Source organism: Neopelma chrysocephalum, unplaced genomic scaffold, assembly GCF_003984885.1.
Source record: "Neopelma chrysocephalum unplaced genomic scaffold, ASM398488v2 Primary Assembly neopelma1_65b, whole genome shotgun sequence".
Classification (NCBI taxonomy): domain Eukaryota; kingdom Metazoa; phylum Chordata; class Aves; order Passeriformes; family Pipridae; genus Neopelma; species Neopelma chrysocephalum.
The window spans coordinates 3,806,752-3,829,010 of NW_020897723.1; the positions used below are offsets into that span (position 1 = coordinate 3,806,752).

The 22,259-nt window shown below is 51.4% G+C and overlaps 1 protein-coding gene across 4 annotated transcripts in view; it reads left to right on the plus strand.

Moving 5' to 3' along the window:
* The first annotated feature begins 224 nt into the window (after nucleotides 1-224).
* The window catches only part of USP31 (ubiquitin specific peptidase 31), a 28,813-nt gene continuing 6,778 nt past the window's right edge, over nucleotides 225-22,259 (plus strand). For 3 of the 4 annotated variants that reach the window (XR_003534320.1, XR_003534319.1, XM_027684046.1), the window contains exons 1-16: nucleotides 225-305; nucleotides 9,132-9,269; nucleotides 9,739-9,827; nucleotides 10,740-10,832; nucleotides 11,903-12,038; nucleotides 12,542-12,686; nucleotides 13,450-13,633; nucleotides 14,358-14,469; nucleotides 14,676-14,770; nucleotides 15,296-15,373; nucleotides 15,552-15,681; nucleotides 16,433-16,552; nucleotides 16,727-16,952; nucleotides 17,345-17,503; nucleotides 18,144-18,296; nucleotides 19,263-20,818. Coding sequence is in view for 2 of the 4 variants with exons in the window: in XM_027684046.1 (XP_027539847.1) it covers nucleotides 9,153-9,269; nucleotides 9,739-9,827; nucleotides 10,740-10,832; nucleotides 11,903-12,038; nucleotides 12,542-12,686; nucleotides 13,450-13,633; nucleotides 14,358-14,469; nucleotides 14,676-14,770; nucleotides 15,296-15,373; nucleotides 15,552-15,681; nucleotides 16,433-16,552; nucleotides 16,727-16,952; nucleotides 17,345-17,503; nucleotides 18,144-18,296; nucleotides 19,263-20,803 (3,378 nt within the window). In the remaining 2 variants the exon portion in view is untranslated. Of the gene's footprint in view, nucleotides 306-9,131; nucleotides 9,270-9,738; nucleotides 9,828-10,739; nucleotides 10,833-11,902; nucleotides 12,039-12,541; nucleotides 12,687-13,449; nucleotides 13,634-14,357; nucleotides 14,470-14,675; nucleotides 14,771-15,295; nucleotides 15,374-15,551; nucleotides 15,682-16,432; nucleotides 16,553-16,726; nucleotides 16,953-17,344; nucleotides 17,504-18,143; nucleotides 18,297-19,262; nucleotides 21,439-22,259 lie in introns of those variants that run through there. The other variant, XM_027684045.1, reaches the window with a different exon arrangement.

Below are 22,259 nucleotides of genomic sequence, written 5' to 3' on the forward strand. Positions count from 1 at the left end.
GCTTCCCGCCGGGCCCGCCGCGCAGCCCCGAGCCCCCGCCGCGCCCCGCCGCCGGCTCCGAGGCCGTGCCCGGCGTGGCGGGGCTGCGCAACCACGGCAACACCTGCTTCATGAACGCCATCCTGCAGTGCCTCAGCAACACCGAGCTCTTCGCCGAGTTCCTGGCGCTGGAGCAGTTCCGCGGCGGGCCGCCCCCCGCCGACGGGCCGCCGCCCGCGCCCGGAGAGGTCACGGAGCAGCTGGCGCAGCTGGTGCGGGCGCTCTGGACTCTCGAGTACACCCCGCAGCACAGCCGCGACTTCAAGGTGAGCGGGGCCCTCGTCCCGCCGGGGCGGGAGGAGCGGGCGCGGGGACAGCCCCGGAGCGCCGGGGCCCGCGGGGCGGGGGGGGCACGGCCGGGGTGACACCGGAAAACGGGTCGCACGCGTGGGTCGCAGCAGTTCAGAACGCGACACGGCGTGTCCCCTGTCGCGCGGGTGCCTCGGTGCCGAGCACCCACACGGTGGGAAGAACCCTGTGGCCTCCCCGGCTGTGTGCAGTAGCTCTGGAGAGCTGCTCTCATCCTGCCCCCGGGGCGCTGCTGTGGGCACCCAGGACAGGTGGCACCAGGTTTTTCTCGCAGAGTGAGTTGGAGAGGAGATGCTCAAGATGCACGAAAACACAGCAAGAGTGTCACTGACGCGGTGTGGGGCTCCGTGTGTTCAGGTGGGTGCGCAGCAGGTAGAGATGGTGAGTCCCGGAGTTGGCTCTTCCTCGGTGCTCCTGGATGGTGGGATGTCCCAGAGGCTTCTCTGAGGTGTCGATGGCCTTTGGCACTGTTGACTGTTTGGATGGATGCATGGGCTGCACCTCTTCCTTTTGCCTTTCCTGTGCCTTTCCAGGCAGCTGCACCCACCCAGTCCCGTAGCAGTGCCAGGGTGTTCTCTGGGGAGCCCGGCTCTTTGCCTCGGAGTGAGGGCATCTGCCTCTCTCACGGTGCCTGGCTCTGGTGTTTTCAGCAGAGGTGGTGGAGGAGCACTTGGGAAGCCTGTCCTCTTGGTGTGTCCGGCCGTGACAGCACCACAGGGCACTTGCCTCGACCGCTCCGGAAGCACTCTGGCAGGAGGAGAAATTGTGGATTTCTCCTGAGTAACAGTAGGAGTAAAAGGCGGTGAAAGCAGAATTTTCTTCTGCCAGTGGAACAGAGTCAGAAGGGAGAGCAGCCCTCTTTCTAGGCCGGGCTTGGCTGCTTGGGCAGGCTGTGGGAGCAGGGCTCAGATGTGAGTGACAGCAGGAGGAAGAGCAGCAGGGCCAGGGATTAAATTAAGGCCATTTTCCACGGGCATTTATGGTGGAACTTTGCTGTTTCCAGGCGTCACTGACGGTAAGCGAGTGCTGTTATGCTCATGGGTAGAGCTGGAGCTCATCCATTTTCTCTCTGCCAGGAGAACCCTGGGGCTTTTAAAAAGCCTCTTGCTGGGGGGATCTTGTCCCAGTCGGTCCAGTTCAGTGCTGCACAGTGCCAGCTGTGTCATTATGTCAAGTGCTGTTCCCTTACAGGGGTCAATTAATTCTAATAGGAAATGAACACCTCTAAAGGCAGTTAAGTCACCTGAACCTGCTATTAAATTCGGTGTTCTTACTTAAACTTTTTCTCAGCAGCAGATTTGCACAGTTCATTCACAGATGTAGACAATGGGCTTAGGTTGGAGAAAGGCAAAGATCAGTGTTTTCACTCTGGAAACTGCTGCTTCTCTGTAAAACAGAGAAAACATCCCCCCAAGCTTGCTCTGGATAGAGGGTGGAACATTCCTGATCTACCTTGCTGTAATTGTTTTTAAGGGTGAAAAGTGTTTTCAGGAGAGTCATTCTGGGCTTTCCCTCCAACAATAGTAGCCATTGACAGTAATATTTATTCAATAGCCAAAAAGCTCTTTAGCCAGCATACTTGGAAATCCATGTCCTGGATTTTTTTGCTTTTTTAATCTCTTTTGGCATCAAACATAACTGGGTGAAGGCACTTCCTAATTCCTAAATACTTCTCTGCAGGGGCTAAATGCGTTTTAGGATAAAGGATAATACTTATAGTTTTGTTCATTCTTGTATCTGTAAGCTTCTCTCTTGGAAAAGAGGAAATTATTTTCAAGGGAGTGTATCTTGGAGTCCTTGTGAACAGGGGCCTTTTAGGGGGTGAGTTTTGGGATGCTCTTTACTCTCAGCTGGTTTTTCTTGGTAGTATTTCCTCACTTATGAAGTTGGTCTTCAAGAAATAACCCATGCCAAGGGTTCCCGAATCACGCTGAAAAAAAGGAAAATGCAGTTGAAACAAGGAGTTTGTGTAAAATGGTTTGTCTTGTATTCGCAGGATGAGGGAGAGCTTGTGCCCTCTGAGGGGAGGTCTGGGGTGCTGGCAGAGCTGGGGTGAAGCTTGGGGAAGCAGCAGGGGTAGAAGGCTGAGGCAGTAGGAGAAGGCTCGGGAAGGAGTGCGCTGGGAGGTGGAAGCAGAAGGTTTGGTTCCTGGGCTGGGAGCAGAAGGGAGCCTGGGAGTCCTTCCTGGGAAACAGAATGGAAGCACTGTGACAGAGCTGGGGGTTCCTGGGTTTATCTCTGCTGTGGATTACCTTCCTATTGGTCCTGTGTTCCTTTGCTGGTTTAACAATTCTTCTCTTCTGATTGCTCAGTGGGTTTTGTTTTCCTGCCCAAACAAAGCTGCTGCTTTCATAACAGGGGCCAATATTGCAGCCTGTGCTTCCTCTTTCCCCTTTGTGATGATGTGACAATGGTGACAAACATCTATTGTATAAGCAGGGCTTTGGGCTTGTTTTTTTCCAGGGAGCTGTCCTGTCCTCCCTGCAAAGTTCCTGGGAGTGTCAGGGAGGACAGAGCACCCTTTGTACTGGGAATTGATCTGCAACACTCGGAGGTGATGGTGGGGGTCTTCAGAGAGAAGGAGTTTGATTTGAACTAATTTGGCTTGAAAAACTATATCTTATGCAAATCCTTTGCTTTTGCCTTCCATGGAGTTCAGGTCTCCTGTGGATGATGAGGCTTTTTCTGTTTTGAGACTTTGAGGCCATAAGGCAGTTGCACACTGAAGGATGTCAATGTTTAACATTTGCATGCCAGAGCTGGGGTTGCGTTTTCTGTCCTACAAGACAAAGATGGCCTTGACTGTGACCTGCAGCATGTACAGCAAATACAGCACAGTCACCATAACTCAATTGGGTTGAATTATCAGAATTTGATCTGAATCCTTGTTGGTAGAGCAGGGATTATTGTGCCAGGTTAAAAGTGCTGCTTCCTTATTTATTTTTAAACGTGTGTTTGAGGTGAGATTTCACAGGAGCTGTGTGTAACTCTTCCATTTCCAGGTGTTTTGGGAATGCACTTGGTGCAAATATCTCACTTGGAACAAGCAGGGTGCCAGCTGCATTGGGCACTTCTTTGGGAGTTAATCACTAAGTTCTGAGTTACGAAGGAACTCCTGCAAAGTGTTGATGTGCTCAGGTCTTTGCTCCCCTTGCACATGCAGTGAGAGCCATTCTCAGTGGGGGCTGCTGGGGGGGTGTGGGCACGGGGAGCCTTTGGTCCTGCACAGAGAGCTGTGTCAGCCTCAAGCCCTTCTGCTCACCAGAGCTCTTGTGCTTTGCTAACGGGGCCAGTGATGTGTGAAGTGGGATATCCCAGATCACATTTAATTGTCTTGCTCCCTCTCTAGCACAGGATCAGTTATTTTGTTCTGGACAGGGTCAACTGCTTATTCCTAAAATGTTTCTGTGGAGAGCTGACTGTCCTCCCTCTGCACAGAGAGATGGAAGAAAGGGACATGAAAGAAGAAACGTGAGACTCTTCACCCTTCCCTCTTGGTCCCTCGGCTCTTGACTCCTGGTGTTTCATATCCTGTGTTCCTCTAAAAGGGCTTTGAGTGTGGCCACATAACATGGACTCTTGAAGTGCTTGTTCCAGTTCAGTCCAGGTGCTCCCAGTGGTGGTATCACACTGGGGAGACTTGTCCTAGAGCCGCCCTGGGATCTGGAGTTGACACACTTTCCTTGAAACAAAAAGCAAGTTACAGATTTTCTACATCATTATTGTGAGAGTTCTTGACATCCTGGGAATGTGTTTCACTGGGATCACAAAGGTCTTTGGCAGACTTGCCGTGTTAGACTTTTTTAAATGTTAATGATCAATAAGATGCAAGTACATTACTGTGGGGGGATTTGTTTTGTTTTGCTTATTTCTTGGCGCATATTTCCTTACAATACTTCTACTCCCCCTCCACACACACATAAACCCCCTGGGAAGGGTTTACTGCAGCAGATCCTTGCTGCCTTAAGGCAGCAATCTGACTTATCTGTGAAATCCAGAGGCTTTTCTGGAGATTCCAGGGTTATGCCTCAAACTTTGATCTGAGCGAGTGCAGCATGAGGCTGGGGAGCCAAGGCTGAGCAGTGGAGTCTGGAGGTTGGATGTGGTTTGCTGAGGGGGCAGCAGAAGGGTGGTGTGGGTGCTCCCTCTGGAGCGAAGGGGGAGGCAGGGGAAGACACCCCAGTGTGGAGCAGCTCTGTGGCCCCGCTGCGAGGTGGCCCTGGGAGCTGGGAACCCTCTGAGGGGCTGTGAGGGCAACTGTGTGTCATTGCCAAAATGTGTTTTCTGTCCTCTGAGCTCCCAGGTCCTTATTTCCAGCTGCCTGTGCAGAATGACACATGGTGAAAGTATGAGAACCATGTTGTGCCTGGCAGCCAGTGAAAGTGGTGAGGGGAAGTGAGTTCCCAGGCAGCTTAATTGGGTCTGTGTTGCTCCACTCTGGCCTCTGTGCATGGCCACACTTGATTGGGGTGAAGCCATTCCTGCTGCCATTTGAACAAGGCACTGCTTAATGAACTTGTTTGGATACCATTGTGTCAGTGAAGTGAATGTTTGTTGTAAAGTGGACAGGGAGGCTCCTCAGAGCAGGAGTGATCAGATGTCCCCAATCTCAGGGTCTGTGTCCAACTCGGGGCCTGAAGCTGAGGCTGGAGAGAGCAGGAGAGGTGCAGGTGTGCAACTGGAGCATGAGCTCCTCAGGCTACTGAACCCAGCCCTCGTGTCCATCCTCTACACCACTATATACTGACTCTACTGAACTGCTTCGTACTTGTGTCATTCCCCCGCTCCTCAGTGCCTCATTCCTTTGAGTCCCACCGATTGCTCTGCTAGTGTAGCAGGAAAACAGGGTCTTGTTGTTGAACAAAATGGGATTTCTGCTCCTTATGAGGATGAGTTCTCCCAGCAGCCAGCACCGATTGGTGGTGGTGCCTTCTGGCAGGCAAGAGCTGCACTCCTGCAAAGGGCCTGGGAAGGAGCATGCCTGTTTGGGAATGCAGCACCCACAACCCCCCTCTGTGCCCATGTGCACACACGGCAGCCCCTGACAGCATCATCTGGACAAGCTTCACTCTCTCTTTATGTGTTGAAGGAAGGTGGATAATGAGGATTAAGTGAGTCTTCAGCCTGGAAGGGTGAGAGTAGCTGCTGGCAGGAGATTGATGTCAGGCAGGGACCGGTGGGCTGATGCTTGCTGTCCAGGCTTGTGAAACGTGGTGGGGAATCCCTCTGGTGCTGGTGTGCTGCTCCTTGCCCTGCTCCTCTTGGCTTTGCTTTCTGAAGTGTTCCCGTGAGTGGCTGTGCTTCCTCCCCTCTGTGATGGGCAGAGCCTGGCTGGGCAGGGGCACTGGCTGCCCACGGGGTGCTGCCTCCAGAGCTCCCCTGGCACCTCTGGATGCCCACGGAGCAAGGGAGAAGTGTTTTGTCCCACCCTGGCTGCTGTGACAGACCTGCTGTCTTCAAAGCTTCCTTTTCCCTGTCTGGTGGCTGTGGTAGGGCTCAGCCCATGGGGATCTCTTCTGCCCATCCTCAGTGCTGGGGAGGGGGAGTGGGCAGGTGAGCCCCAAGGCCTAAACTCTGCTGCTGTCTGGGTATTGCTCCCCCCAGAAAAGAGCATCTCCAGAGAGGGGAAAGTGCTGTCTGTGTGTGTGAGCAGAGGCAGTAATTTAGGTACACTCTTCATGAGATGTCTGCTGTAGAACTTACCCAAACACACAAGTGTGGCTGTGGGCTTAAAAAAGAAAAATAATGTGGTTGAGCATAACTGGCTGTTCAATGGGAGATAAAGAACAGCCTTTCTCTCCTGCTCACACGTGTCATTGGGTCAGGTCTCTAATGAGTTGGCTTCATCCGTTCATGTGTAAAATCCTTCCACAGCTGCTTCCTACCAGGGCCACGCTGAAAAATAGTGGACTGGCATTTTTCCTCTAATTGTCTTTGTGATCTGGAACAATAGTAGCAGCAAAGGAGAGGCCAGTAGTTCAGCTCTGTTTGGATTTATTTATTGCATCTATTTAGAGCAGTAGATGAATGATTATTAAATTTGCAGTGGGCTGATAAAAATGATAATGTGTCTTTCTTGTAAATCTGCTTTATGGATGGGTTTGATTGCAGGGTGCCTGCATTAGGGGGAGGTCAGTGAGTGGGATCGATAGGAAATTCTAAATTTTTTTTCCCCCCTTTTAGCTCTTGGGATGGTGCCACTTCATTCAGGGTGCCTGTGTGCTGGCGCTTGCACATCTAGGGGAATGGAGGGTCCATCCTCCTCCTGCCAAGCTTGTAAGGGCTGAGCTGAGGAAGGGCTGGAAGAGCTGTACAGTTGTGGAAGGTGTTGGGGGGAGTGTCAGAGCCTGTGCCCACTCCTGGTGCCTCACAGCTGAAATAGCTGCACCAGAATCATTCCAGAGTCATTCTTAGTACCCTACAGTGCTGGATGGAGGTGGGTCAGGTGTGCCACTTATACTTGCAGCAGAGCCAGATTAGGGGCAGAGGCTAAAAGCTGTTGGGAGTTGGTATATATGGTGTTTTTCATGTGTTTTTGCTTCTTAACCCTGTATCTTCAGCCAGTTGCAGATGCTGTTGCATTACTTCAGGACCAGCAAAACGAGGTGTTGTCTTCTCTTTCATGATAAGCAAAAGAGGAGGGCAAGTTTGGGGTTATGGCAAGGGCAGGACCTGCTGCCAAGCTGGAAGGGCAGTCTTGGAAAGTAAATATGGAGAGGTGCTGGGTGGGCAATGCTCAGTGATGAGGTACTTGCTCGTTTGTCTACTTTATCCATCAGATGTTCCCAGAGTTGTTCAGGAATGGCCAGTCTGGCTGGCAAGAGGCTGCCATTTCCCACCCATGGCACAGGGCCCTGTGGACCCCCAGCTGCTGTGCAGCCCCTGTCTATTGCCCAGGGCCTTGGGGACCCTCAGTGCTCTCGTGCCCTCAGCCTTGTGAGGGGGCTGGCTGGGCACAGGGGGGCATGTGGGACAGTGTTTGGTGCTGACCCCTCAGGTGAGAGGGGCTGTGCTTTGGGAGTTTCTGGTATGTGTCTCCAGTTGTTAAATTGTTGATTTGAGTCGGCACCTTTATCTCTCTAGGATTTAACTGTGTCCCTCAGACTGTTCCAGCTGTGTCCTCTGTGTCTGGCATTGCATTGCAGCTGCAGTGGGGCAGAAGAAGGGCACAGCATTCCCGGGGCAGCAGCCCCAGAGGTTTGAACAGTGAGGGACCCACGTGTAGCAGCGTTGGCAGAACAAGAGTGACGCTGGGAACACGCTGCTGTTGCTGGAGTGTTTGTGTAGCCGAGGCTCTTGTGAGGAAATTGCATCTGATACTTTGTAGTGCTTCCTGAATCACTTCCAGCATCTTGTGATGTGTCTCCACAGGCAGCTCTTTATCCTTAGTCCACTCAGGCTGTGAGAGTGTCAAGGAAACCTGAGCAGTTATCGTAGAGCTGCGTCCGAGCTGAGCAGTGACACAGAGCAAGGCACGTGGCTGTTGTGCTCGGGGATGGTGTGGACTGGCAGCTCCCTGTGGGACAGTGGATCTTGCTTTGCTTAATGGGAACTAGGAGCAGAGAAGGCTGTGTGGTCTCCATTGATCTTTGAGTGCCTGCAGGCTAGTTCAGATTTCTCTCCCCCATAAACTGGTTTACAGCAGCATCCCAAGCCCAGGGTACGTTGAGCACTGAGCAGGAGTGCTGGGGCCCACACCTGTGTGGCACTGAGGTGAGCATTGGCTGGGACCACTCCCTTGGTTCAAGCTGTGTGCACATATTTTACGTGGGAGGGTGCTGGTCCCTGCACAGGCAAGGACAGTAAATCTGCTGTCGGAAGGGCTGCGCATATGTAATGATAATAAATGAGAGCAGATTATTTCTGTTTTCCATTATTTTGCTGCCTTGAGGCAGGTGGACAGATTATAGAGGATAGAGAGTATATGTTTATCAGTCCTTTCCTGTCTCTCATCACCACTACCCACCCCCCAGTGACCCCATTTTCAGAGGGATAAAGCGAGCAGCCCAACCTCATTTCTCAAATCTGTTGCAGAGTCTGATTAGAGGAGTGGAGGAGCTCTGGTACGGGGCGTGTGTGCAGCCTGCCAGGCTCTTGGCTCCACAGCCTTCCTGCCTGTTGCTGTACTGCAGGTTCTGTCTGGCCTCTGCTGGTGCTCCTGTCCCTCTTGGGAGCCCTGCTCAGTAAGTCTGAGTCCTGTGGGAGCGCTTTGTCTCTCTGCAGGGGTGCCCATGGCACCTGTCCTGTGCTGTGCTGCTCCGGGGTTGGTCGTTCTGGGACACCTTGGTTCCTTGTGTGCAGGGAAGCTGGCTGGGATGGCAATAGAAGATGGTATTTAGGATGAGCAAGTTGTGCATAGTGGATCCTTGATATGCAGTGGAGAACATTCCATGGTGACTGTACTGTTCCGGTGCTTGGGATGGTGCTGATGTGGAATAATTTTGCATGATGATGATCAGATTGTAGAGGCATCTGTGGTTTAGATGTCCTGAGCCTGACTGAGTCCAGGAATTGTAGACTTAGATTAGCACAGAGCATCTGCATCAAGGTTTTGGGAAATCTGTGACCTCACCAAAGCTGCAATGAGCGAGACAGGGTGAGTGGGCACGAGAAGATTAAATCACTGTTTTGATTCATCTTGAGCAAACAGGATGACACGAGGGGAGCAGTGTCAGACCCTGTGTTGCAGGGGTAGGGTGATGGAATTGGCCTTGGCTCTGTGTTGGTGCAGGCAGGGCCCAATGCTGGTGCTGTCCCAGCAGCACTGTCCCTTCTGCCTGCAGAACATCGTGTCCAAGAACGCGATGCAGTACCGTGGCAACGCCCAGCACGATGCCCAGGAGTTCCTCCTTTGGCTCCTCGACAGAGTCCACGAGGATCTGAACAACGTGGTGAATTCCAGCAGCATGCCTCCCCTCAAGGTAAGGGATTCTGCAGCTCTAACTTTGCACACAGGCTTTCCTTTTAAAGTGGTTCTCCCCGCTGGCCTCTCAACTCCAATAGCTCAGATGGAACAAAAGCTTGGGTTAAAATACTGTTTGTTTCTGCCCTGGGAATATAACCAGCTGTTCCACTAATTCCTGGTGAGTGTTCCCTGACAGAGTCATGTGTGAGTGGCCAGAGGCTCTGCAGGAGCTGGGAGGTGTTACCAGGGGGCTGTTGGGCCTCATCAGGTGTGAGCACCCTGCCCTTCCCTGGCTGCCCTGCCTGCCTCACCTTCCTGCATGCCCACCCCTTGGAGGAGAGCACACTTGGTAGTTAAAAACCTTGTGACATTTTTCGGGTGGTTTTGGGCAAGGAGGGCACAAATTTGACTGGAGTCCTGGAGCCACCTGCTTGGTTCCCCCCCCCCGCCTGGGTGTGCCTCGAGAGTTTGTTCCTCTCTTTCAGCCACCACTGGAGGATGATGTGCTGCTCGAGGGCCCAGCCTTTCCCATCAGTAGCACTTTTGTGCAGGAACTCTTTCAAGCCCAGTACAGGTATGGTATTTTGTAAATGTGGAGGCAAAATTGCTTGTACTGGTGACCCCAGTGTAATTCTAAACTGACAGTAGCTCCCAGTACAGCTGTGTCTGAATTCCCAGGAAGGGAGTCTGAACTAAGGCGTTGCTCCAGAGCAGAGAGAGAATTTCATTACTTCAAATTTAATATATTCTGTATAAATCTGCCCACAGTGAGGTCTGGAGGTGCCTGGGAGTTGCAGATCCCTGGTGTGTGCAGAGTGCCTGTTATCTGGCACTTGGGAATTCTGAGCTGAAGCTGTCACTGTCCCTTTGGGCTTCTCCCAGGAGTTTCTCTACTTTCTGGGAAGTGAGCTTTCTAATTTCAGAGCCAACAGAAGAGAACAGCTGAATTGCCAGTGCTCCTGGATGGCTTGCATTTGTGCTGCTGTAAGAATTGTAATTGCTGGGCTTTCTCCCCAGTATTTGCCAAGTTTTCCTTTGCAAAGGAGAAACCTTAAGCCTGGTCGAAGACACAAAGCCAGTGTAAGATGCAGGTTAATTCTGAATGCAAGAGAATTCTTGTCTGGAGTTTTTCCCCTCTGAGTAAGAGCTGTGTGCACCTCAGTGCTGGCTGTCACCATCCCTGTCCCATCACTTCACCTCTCTCCAAAGACAAAACCTTCCAGGCCATCCACATTGGAGCTACTGTTGGTGAATTATTAGTTGTGCAGTGATGTTTATTAAAAGCCACATTCAGGGACTGGAGTGAAATCTTTTCCTGGCATGCCCTGTAGTGAATATTTGAGGCTAATTACTTTAAAAGGGTTTAGAAATGAGCAGAAAGGAACAGCCAGGTTGATGTGTGAAGGCTGTTATTTGGGATTTCATGGTTTATACGTTCCTGATGAAGTGAGGTGTGACTCTGCCCTGTTATCCATGTTTGTCCCAGGTCCTCCCTGACGTGCCCTCATTGCCAGAAGCAAAGCAACACCTTTGACCCTTTCCTGTGCATCTCGCTGCCGATCCCTCTGCCCCACACACGGTACAGAACTGTCCTGGACTAACGTTGGCTGCTTCTCATGCATGTAATGTTGTTTAATTTGCTACAGCAGGAAGAGAGGTGTCAGCAAAATCGCTCTGGTAGATCTCTAAGAAAGATAGATGGGAAGATATGGGGCTTTAATTTTTTGCTTTGCAGGTAAATTGGAAAATTGAGCCTTTTACTGGTTTCAGAAAGGGGAAAAGGATGAAACACTTTTTGGATTTTTTTTTTCAAACAGTCTCACTGATTGCTTCAATTTCAAAGAGTGAAGTTGAAAGCTTTCCTGCAAAATGTTTTGCTTTTTTGAAAGACAGCTGTTGCAAATAAAGAAAAATACTCCAGGGAGGGGAAAAAAATCCACATAAAAAGTTCAGAATGAAGATAAAGAGATGCACAGAAAAACTACCCGTGGTATAAACAAACTCCTTCACTTGGTGTTTTGGATGTAGAAAACTTGTGTTGCTTCCAGAAGCAATGGAACAGAGCGATGACAGGACAGATTAAACATTGCTCTGCCACGTTTGCCTTGGAAATCCCTGCTTCACCACGGGCTGGAGGCTGAGTGGGCTCTCCAGGGAAGGTGTCTCCCCAGGTAGTGCTGCTGGCTGCTGTTGGAGGCAGGATTGAGGGCTGGGAGGCAGCCTCTTCACAGCAGCAGCTGTCTAAGTGCCTTAAGGTGCTGCCTCAAACTGTCCCAAGCTGGATCCTTGCCAGAAAACTGATTGCTTTGTCATAGACAGTTTTGGTTTTAACTTTGTGGGGCTTTGTTTGAGGTGTTCCTCTTGTGGGAGTGAGTAACACCAGGACATGTAGTCAGGAAGGAGTCTGTAAATCAAACACCCTTGTCTGGCTGTGGCTGAACACAACTGCAGTGGGAGGTGGATCCAGGCAGCCAGGAGGGCCCTGAACCTGGTGGGCAGCCTGGATGTGCCCAGGTTGGGCTGAGGCTGCTCCAGGCAGTGCCCAGGTTGGGCTGAGGCTGCTCCAGGCAGTGCCCAGGTTGGGCTGAGGCTGCTCCAGGCGGTGCCCAGAGGTGCCCAGCCCCAGCAGTGCTCCTGTGCTCTCCGCAGGCCGCTCTTTGTCACTGTGGTGTACCAGGGCAAGTGCTCGCACTGCATGAGGATCGGGGTGGCCGTGCCCATCTCTGGAACCGTGGCCAGGCTGAGGGAGGCTGTCTCCTCGGAAACCAAGATACCCACGGAGCAGGTAATGGGCTGGGCTGCTCATCCCTGCACTGGGAGGGAGTGAGGGGCTTTTGTCTGTTGTCACATATGTAGGAATTGAAATTCGCTGCCTGTGGTTGAATGTGGGAAGCAGGGGAGTGGAAAATCTGGATCGTGCTTTTCCCTGTGTCTTGGCTGCTTGAAACCCAGTGATATTGGACTAGCCCTCAGTGGAGTGTGCAGACCTGCCTGCCCCCCTGGTGATCTGTGCATGCTGGCAGTGAGGGAACCATTGGGCGAGGAATTCCTCTGTAGGAGGAGCTTCAGGAAAGCTGCTGGATCCCACCAAAACCTCCCCATGTGTTGCCTTTCCCCCATCTTCTTTTCTCTGGCTGCCCTTTTCCCTGTTCCCTGCTGCTGGCCAGTGCCAGGATGTTTTGAGGAATGCCATCCCTTAGCAGGGGAATCCCAGCTGAGGGTTGGGGTGGCTCAGCTGGGCCGGGTGCGGGTGGTTTGATGGGTTCTGTTGGCCTGTGCTGCCCCCAGATCGTGCTGACAGAGATGTACTACGACGGGTTCCATCGCTCCTTCTGCGACACCGACGACCTGGACACCATCCACGAGAGCGACTGCATCTTTGCCTTTGAGACCCCAGAGATCTTCAGGCCCGAGGGCATCCTCAGTCAGAGGGGTGAGTCGATAACTCCACTTAATGCCCACCTCAGGTGACTAGTGAGGGAGGCTTGTGTGGGAAAAGAATGAGAGTCCCACAAGCTGTTGATGTTCTGGTGTATTGATTTCAGCTCTGACTTTGTCCAGGCTCGTTCCAGAAGATTTAATAGTGTTGTCAACTGGGAGGTTATCAAGCAGTGCTGTACACTCCTTTCTGCCTCTTCCTAGGGCTGATGCTGCAGGCTAGGCTGGCTTAATGTGAAAATTCTTGTCAGGCTTAATTTAAAGACCTGCTAGGGACCAGATGAAGCCACTGAAATTGTGTTACTTAAAATCAGATTTCCAGTGATGAATAAACAGTCTCAGGAATGAACAAACACTTTCTCTCTCCAAGCCCAAACCCCTTGGCCTCTCTGCATCTCCCCTCAGTGAAAGGGAATCGTGACATCCTGGGAGATGGAGCATAATCAAAGGCAAATTTTATTCTTGAAAGTAACAAGTCCGATACCCGGCACTTTAGTTTTTCTTGCAGGCAGTAAAAACTGTGAGTGCTTGTATGAACTGCTATGGAAAATCAGGTAAGGGAGCATTTGCATATAATGTCCTTCTGTAAAGAAATAGTTACTGTGAAAGGTAATCACTCTCTGAAGCCTTCATACAAGTGATGAAAAAGCTTCTGATTCTCTGCTCCTCTGCACTCTAAGGAAGGTTTCTTGAGGGCGGCATCAGGGCACTAAAGGCAAATGACATAATAAAACATTTCCTTTCTCCTAATTTTTCAGGAATACATGTGAACAATAACCTGAATAACTTGAAATGTGGCACTGAGCACTCCCGAACAATAGCTTACTCTCAAGGAATGGTGAAGTCTGGAAAACTGGAACAGTCCTCTACTAAACCAGCAGCAAATGACAAGATTGTCTTGCTGGTGTGTAACAGAGCGTGCACTGGACAGCAGAGCAAAAGGTGACTGGCAGCAGATGTTTGGAGTTACTCTTCTGGTTGCTTCTTACATTGGCCTGGGTTTTACTCTCCTATAGTGCAGACACCAAGTGAAGGAGCAGCAGCTTGCATCCCAGCTCACATCAGGTGCTAAAGAACATGCTGATCAAAAAGCATTAATGAATGGACCAAAATATTTCCAATTTTGGTGAACTTCAGATAGTGCAGTGTTACTGGAAAGTGGCAAATGCAGCCTGGCTGGGAGGACACACCACCCTCTGTAGAGCTGCCTGGCTTGAGAGCAGCACATTTGACCAAATCCTGTGATGGGTGGCAATTTTAAACTGGAGTCAAAATAGGGATGGGGTGAAGTGAGAAACAGCCATGGCAAAGGCATTTGTATCATCTGCAGCCTGGGAACTGCCTCCACCACTGAAGCCTCACAGAGCTTCCCAGGAAGCTCTCCGAGGCAGGTCACAAAGCTCTGCAGCCTGAAGCAGCTGCTGGGGCACAGAGTGGGGCTGCAGCCCCTCTGAAGGGCCCTCTGTGGGGGCAGCCCTAACTGCATTGCCTCAAAGCCCCTCTCCTCTGGAGACAAATTTCTAAATGCCCTGTTTGGGGGGTGTGCTGAGCTCCATAGGTGCTGAGACGAGGGGAGGGGGAGAGTGGCATTGGCAGAGTTTGGGGATCTGATTGCTGAACAGGGTAATCTTTTAATTGCTCCCTCAAATGCTGCTTCTTCCCATAGGTTTGGCTTGCCCTTTGTGTTGCATTTGGAAAAAACAATTGCTTGGGATATTCTGCAGAAGGAAATTCTGGAGAAGATGCAGTATTTCCTGCGGCCTGCAGCCTGCTTGCAGGTGAGGCAAACGTCCTCTGTGGTCACCGCAGAGGAGCTGTTGGGAGTGCAGCCCCTCACCCACTGTCAGCTCCTTGGCATAGGGATATTTAGACCTTGTACTTCTGCTTTTTCATGTCAAATGCATGTTCTAGGGTCAGCCAGTGCCAAAAGCAGTTTGCACGTTGGTTGAAGCCCCTGAGGTGGCCACTGCCTTCTCTGTTGCAGGTTTGCCCGTTCAGCTTGCGAGTGGTCAGTGTGGTGGGAATAACCTACTTGCTACCTCAGGAGGAGCGACCCCTCTGCCACCCTACAGTGGAAAGGTGAGCTGGCCCTGGGTCTTGGGTCCTTCCCAGGAGTGGAAAGAGGCTTGTCAGCTGGAAACTCGGTGTACAGCTGTGCAGAAAGGGACAGTCCTGGTGTGGATGTGTAGACTGGACTACAGAGGCCAGAGGAGCAGGGAAACAGTGCAGGAGCTGTGTCAGAATAGCTCAGTTGTGTGACATGCCATCTGGGGTCTGTCCTCCTCAGAAATGCAGAACAGAATGAAAATATTACTCCCCCCATTTTTAATTTTTTTTTGGTGCCTGTTATTCTTTAGAAATGTTGGTAGATGCCTGTTCTGTAGCAGGTGTACAGTACCTTGCAGAACTCACTCACTTGGGTGAATCCACTTACCAGTTTTGCCGTGGGTTTTGCTGTGTGAATTCCTTTTACTGCTTTGCAAACGTGAGCTGTGGGAGTGGAGGAAGGATGAAAGGCTCATGGAGAGAAATTATATGCACGTAGAAGATAATTTAGGCTTCAGATGGAAAGATGGTCTGACTCCTGTCTGCTCCTCTCTGCAGGGCATTGAAGTCATGTGGACAGGGGGGAACTGCTCATGTGAAATTAGTGGTAGAATGGGACAAAGAAACTAAAGATTAGTAAGTATAAAGTAAAAAACCTTTAAGTGTGTTCACCTCCCGAGCACTGCTTGCAGCTTGCTGATGTGAATTGTGCACCCTTCAGCAAACAGACCCCTCAAACTCCAGCTGTGCCCAGACTCTGTCTGCAGGGACAGCCTGGGGAGTGGGTGGTGAATGTGGTGTCTCCCTGATGCAGCTTGTTCGTGAATACAGAAGAGGAGTATATTCCAGACTCTGAGAGTGTCCGCCAGCAGAGAGAGCTTCATCATCAACCTCAGATCTGCACTTTATCTCAGTGTTTCCAACTGTACACCAAAGAGGAGCAGGTAGGGACAGACTGTGTGCTCTGGCTGGTCCATGTGCTGCAGGAGCTCGCACACTCCAGAGCAGCTCTTTTCCACAAACTGTGATTCCTTGAGACAGGAGAATAAATTTGTAGCACAAGACTACTTACCTGTGCTGCTAATGGAGTTCCTCTCTTACTGCTTCTTTCACAGGTGAGGGAAGAGTTGTTTGACAGCTTTAAAGCTCTGTGGCTGTTGAGTTCTCTGAGCACTGGGCTGTAGAGGGAAGTGCATGTCCTTTGTGTCTTTGGAAGGACACTCTACAGTGTGTAACTGTGCTATTCACACTAGGAAGGACGAGGATTTCTAGGGAGCAGTGAGGTGTCAGAGATGATATCCAAAGTACACCTTTCTTTCTGTTCTGATTCTTTCTTTGCTGCTGGTTTTCTTGTGAGAATACTCAGGCTGCTAAGCCTGCCTGCTTTTTGCCTTGGTTTTTCCTTCTTCCCCACTTCAAAGGGACCGGTGTTTATAAGGTGCAAACAGCTCCTCTGCCCAGCAGCACTGGCTGAATTCTGTCTCCTGTGTGAGGCACATGTGTGTCTGCTTGTCGCTGGTGTGAAAAACATCATTGGGAACCCTGCTTTTCCAGTGAGCTTGATAAAGGCTGGAGAGGAATGAGGCAGAGGGATCAGTGTCTGCATTGGGCCCTGGGGCAGCAGAGGAACAGTGGTGTGCTGAAAGCTGCCTTGGAATTTGAAAACCAATACCCACTCCTGCCTCTTCCTTGTAGCTTGCCCCAGATGACGCATGGCGATGCCCACACTGCAAGCAGCTGCAGCAGGGTAGCATCACACTGAGCCTCTGGACCTTACCTGATGTTCTCATCATACATCTCAAAAGGTTTAGACAGGTAAGGATGCCTGCAGTGTTGCTGGAGGACTGCTGCAGAGCCAGGGATTGACCTGAGTAGACCCCCCCCTCTTCAGAAGCAGCTGTTTTGCCCTACACGTTCCTCTCCTGGGTTTTGTTTTCCCAGCTGTGGTGGCCTTGGGCCACGGCAGCTTATGCTGTTCTCTGCACGCAGGAAGGAGACCGAAGGATGAAACTTCAGAACATGGTTAAATTCCCCCTGAGTGGCTTGGACATGACTCCTCATGTTGTGAAACGCAGCCAGAGCAGCTGGAGCCTGCCATCGCACTGGTCACCTTGGAGGAGACCTTATGGCCTTGGGAGGGATCCTGAGGACTATATCTATGACCTGTATGCTGTCTGCAACCACCATGGCACCATGCAAGGGGGACACTATACAGGCAAGTGTCCTGCAATGTTGTCTGTGGTGGAGCCTTCCACAGAGAAACCAGTTCTGTTTCTGTGTGGAGTCAGAAGCCCTTGTGGTGTTCTCGCCTGATGGAGGCAGAATGCCACAAGTAACAGAAGGTGAAGTGAATGGAGCCACCCCAAATGGTGTTCTGTTCTGAGCAGTAATGTTGGACAAAGTCCTGAAATGTGAGATGTTTATTGTGTTCTGGCAGCCTCAGGCTTCCATCTTGCTAGTCAAACTGGAAGATGATGCATGAATAAATCTGTTCCTTTCGCTCTCCTCTGAGTCCATCATAGCAAATAAGGTCATGTTAACTATCATACAGCAAACCTGAGAGTAGTAGGAGTGAAGAAAGTCTCACAGTACTATATTATCTCTCAGCATATTGCAAGAACTCTGTTGATGGCCAGTGGTACTGCTTCGATGACAGTGAAGTTCAGCAGCTCTCTGAAAGCGAGGTGTGCAAGCAGACAGCTTACATCCTGTTCTACCAGCGGCGCACAGCGATCCCCTCGTGGTCTGCCAACAGCTCAGTGGCAGGTAGGCCCTGCTGGCACTGCCCAGGGGTGGCTGTAAGTTGTCTTCCATGGGTAGTTTGTCTTTCTGAGGAATTTTCCGCCCAGCTCTGCTTGAGCCCCCACTCTGTCCCCCAGAGCCCAGCAAACCTTGCCCAAGTTTGTGGAGGTGCTCAGAGGCCATGAGAACCTCCCACCTCTTCTGCTAAGGCAGTTGTGGCAGGGAGGCTGCAGAGGTGGGGGAACTCCCCTGAGCGTGGCTCTGCTCAGAGCTGCCCTTGTCAAAACCAGGACATCAGAATGTGACTGGCTCCTTCCCCGCCGCAGCGCTGTCGGCCCAGGGAGGCACCGGCAGCGCACGTGTTGGTGGAATCCAGGCTGAGCTGGGGGTAGGTGCACACTTGGTGACCTGCCTTTGGAAAGGAAGGAATTTTTGTGGTGGTGTGGTGGCAGCTCGAGCACTGCCTGCATGCTTGTATTCACAGCACGTGCTGGTATTCACAGCACGCTGGGACAAGTTGCAGTTATGCCCTTCTCTCCTGACCATAAATGATCCATAAGAGTACAGTCCCATTCCCTCGGCAGTGTCTGGGTGCTGTGGCCGTGCTGGCCAGCTCCAGGCTCTGGGTGTGTTCATAGCTGAGTGCCATGCCCCATCCTTGCAGGCTCCACGAGCTCGTCGCTGTGCGAGCACTGGGTCAGCCGCCTCCCCGGCAGCAAACAGCCCAGCATCGCCTCGGCCGCCTCCTCCCGCCGCACCTCCCTCGCCTCCCTCTCCGAGTCCGTGGAGCTCGCTGGGGAACGGAGCGAAGATGATGGTTTGTATCACTGGAGGGGGGGCGGGAAACTGGGCCACAGCAAGAGCCCTACTAAAATAGCTGCAAAATCTGTGGTTACAAGGGACGGTTGCTCCAGCAGCTGGGGGAGGCAGGTGCGGGGTTGGTGGGAGCACAGGTGAGCTTCTCTCTGGTATGAAAGGATGGAGGAGAGCAGGGCAGGAACCTTTCAAAGAAAGCAAATGCTGTCAGTGAAACCTCTCAATCAACAAGTTCTTGTGTTTGTGTTTTCTCTGGGTGTCACTGCAGCACCTTGGCAGGGAGGCTGGCACAGTGCTACAGCTTAGCAAAGGCACTAATTGGCCGCTGCTGGCTGCTGCCAGGGAGTGGGGAAAATTCAAATTCACTTGTTGCGAGTAACTCTTCAATTCCTGGCTTTGCCTGGCTCCTCCACACAGTGCCTTGTAATTTCTGAGAATGTGGAGCTTCACAGGTCAGCTGGGGCATTTGGAAGTGTGTGGACATGTCCCTGCAGCAGCACTGTAACAGCTGTCAGATCTGACCATGAAAGTCACACTTCTAAAATGCTTGGTTATATTTTGAGTTTGTAAATACAAATACATCACTTGATCTGGAGGTAGGAATCCTACTTTGCCTTTCACATGATGCTCTGGGAAATATTCTTTAATACAGAATCATAATCCTGGCTGGTGAACCCCTTGCCAGTTTCAAGGACTTCCAAGGTGCAAACCCCATGTTTGATGAGAAGAATCTGGGTTTTCAGTTACAGGCTTCAGAGAGTTACTCCTGGGTGACCACTAGCAAATAACAGTTGTTGGATTTCTTACTCAGCTTTTGTCCAAAAAGCTGTGCCTGCAGCAGGCATGGAGAGAGACACAGTGTGGTGTGGGTGGACTGTCTGGCTCTCGTAGGGAAATGTGGATGGGTGGGATAAAGCAGCTGCAGGCTTGGCTTTCACATTAAGACCGTTGCTTTCTTTCTCTGCAGGAGGATTTTCAACTCGGCCGTTTGTAAGGAGTGTCCAGCGTCAGAGCTTGTCGTCCAGGTCCTCTGTCACCAGCCCACTGGCAGTGAGTGAAAACGGTGTCAGGCCCTCGTGGTCACTCTCTGCAAAACTCCAGTTCCGCTCCAACTCCCCGTCGCGCTTCTCTGGAGATTCCCCAGTGCACACCTCTGCTTCCACGCTGGAGAAGATCGGGGAGGCTGCTGATGACAAAGTCTCCACTTCGTGTTTTGGTAGCCTGAGGAATCTCTCCAGTAGCTACTTGGAGCCTTGTGACAGTGGTCGGCGAGAGCACAGGACGCCTCGCAGAGCCCCTTTGGCTGTCATGGAAGGGGCATTCAGGGAAGAGTCTGTTGTAAGGACATCCAGCTCAGACCTTTCAGATGGGTGTGGTAAAAGCTCTGTGCAGCCAGAGAGGAATTACCCTGCTCTGGATCCTTTTGATAACAACAATCAAATCGCCTTTGTTGACCAGAGCGATTCTGTGGACAGCTCCCCAGTGAAGGAGGTGAAAGCCCCTGGTGGGACGGGGCTGGCTGCAGAGAAGGCACGTGACACCCCTAAGAAGGGTCACAGCTCCAAGGGAGCTTCTGAGCCCGACAAAAGTTTGAGGAAGGGAAGGACAGTTTTGTCTACCCAAGAGACCAAAGTCTCTCACTCTTCTCCTCCACTGAAGAGTTCCCAGAAAGTTTCCCGGTCTAGAAGTAAGACAGACTCTTCTAGGGCCAGCGGGCGACATGGGTCCCCTGCTCCTGCTCAGGCTAGGAAGGATCACAGCGTGAAGCCACCGGAGGCATCTGTCCCATCGGCACAACAGAAGCAAAAGTCAGGTTCTTCTCCATCCTCCACAGCTGCCAAGAAAACCCCATCAGGCTCATTGACTAAGAGCTCTTCCACTGGGAAGAGCCGGACTTCCGACCGCAGCCTCAGCAGGGAGGGCTCCAAGATAAGTCTAGGGTCGGATAAAACAAGCGTTACCAGCAGCTCCAGGACGAGCTCCCCGCGGATCAGCCACTCCAGGAGCGACAGCAGGGCCGTGGACAGCAAGCACGTGAGGAGCTCCTCCATGGCCAACCTGCGCTCCCCAAACGTGGGGGCGCGTTCTGGTTTGAAGAGGGACAGCAAGTCAGAAGAGAAGGGGTTGTCTTTCTTTAAATCAGCCTTAAGGCAGAAGGAGACCCGGAGGTCGGCAGACCTGGGGAAGACAACGATGCTCTCGAAAAAGACAGGGAGTGTCAGTTCCAAGTCAAGCAGTAAAAACGTGCTGGAGGACAAACCAGAGAAAGGTGTTGTCCCACCAGCCTCCCAAACCAATGCCAACGTTACTGCAAAAGAAAAACTTGTCTCAAAGGATGCCACACCCAACAAACATTCTCTGCTATCCAGTCGCAAGTCCAAGTCTTCCCAGCTAGATCCTGGAGTCCAGTCTCCTCCTTCCAGTGGCAAGCAGTCTGCTGACAAGCCGCTGAAAAAATTACCTTCCAGCATGCAGGTGTCTGTACAGCCTTCTCTGGAACCTCAGTGAAATGCTGCAATCCAGGTGTCTTTTCTTCTGCTGAAAAGCTAATTTATTCTGAGCTCTTGGTTTTTTTTTGTTCATGTGCCTAATGTATGTTTTGAGGAGAAGTTAACTGCAAGTTGTTAAAGCGCCTTTTGATTCTGCCATCAAACCAAATAGCCACAGGCAGCCAGCACTGGTGCAAGTAGCCTAGCTGGAGTCATTGTTGAACATGAATGCAGCTGTCCCATAGCACTTGTACAGGAGTCTCTGTTGAAAGTGCAACAACTTTCTACAGATTCGAGGGTTGGAATCTGACCCCTGGTTGTACTGACACTTGTGTGCTTTGTAGAGCTGTGAACTGATATTCCTTTGGTCTTGCTCCAAGTGGGCTGTGTCCACGCTGGTGTATGGCCTTGTCCCGAGCTGTGGAGGATGCGAAGGAATCTGGAGAGACTGCCGCTTCTTTCTGCTCTCAACCCTCTCTCCCTGCTCCCCTCCATTTTCAAGCTTTCTAAAGGGCAATATTTCAACACTAATGTTGTTTCTCAGGTATATACTCAGCCAGTATAGGAGGGACTAGCATTAGTGACGGACAGAAAGGTACCTGTGTGTCCGTGTGTGCGCGTGTCTGTGTAATAGATTTAATTTTTACATTCCAACACAAGGAAGTTTGTGTTTTTTCCATGAAATGTAATGTCCGTTTTTTGTCGCTAAGTTTATGACGAGTTTTGCTCCGTCCATACCTAAGGCAACCTCTGCCTTGTCCTCTAACTGTTTTCTTCTGAAACGCTCTACTAAGTGACAGAAGAAATCCCAGGGCAGCAGCTGGTGGCCAGCTCGTATGTGTGGAGGTGCTGTGGAAGCAGTGCCATAGGAGAACTGTGTCCACACACCTGGATGGCCGTGATACTCTCAGGCCCCTCCTGTTTAAACTCCTGGGAAGCATTTCCTGACGTGCTCAGACCCTTATCATAGTGTTGTGATTAAGCCTCCGTTATCTCCAGAGGTGATGTTTAGGTCAAGTGTGGTCCTGCCCTCTCTGAGCATGCTTTGACAGGCCCCTTTGTAGGGATTGGAAGGGCCATACCCAAACCTCTGGAGCAGTTTTCCTGTTCTCCAGAGTGCTGTATGTTCCTCCCTCTGGCGTGCTTGTCCCCTCCCTGCGGGTCTGGCTGCCACATGTCCCTCAGCAGAATGGTCCCCTTCTTGTTTGGACGACAGCCTCCATCAGGGTCAAAACACTACATCTACTTTGTTTACATGCCCTTCTTACAGAGGAGACTCCTCAAGTTCTGTAAGATTCCTTCTAAGGTGGATTCCTCAAGTTCTTTTGCATACACGTGGTGTAACCTTTTTGTTTTAAATTCCACAGTTTGTATTGATGTGCTGCGTGTCGCTTGTGTCAGCAGCAGTCTGTTGTGGAGGTCGTGACATGCTGGGCAGTGTGCTGGGCAGTGTGCTGGGCAGTGTGCTGGGCAGT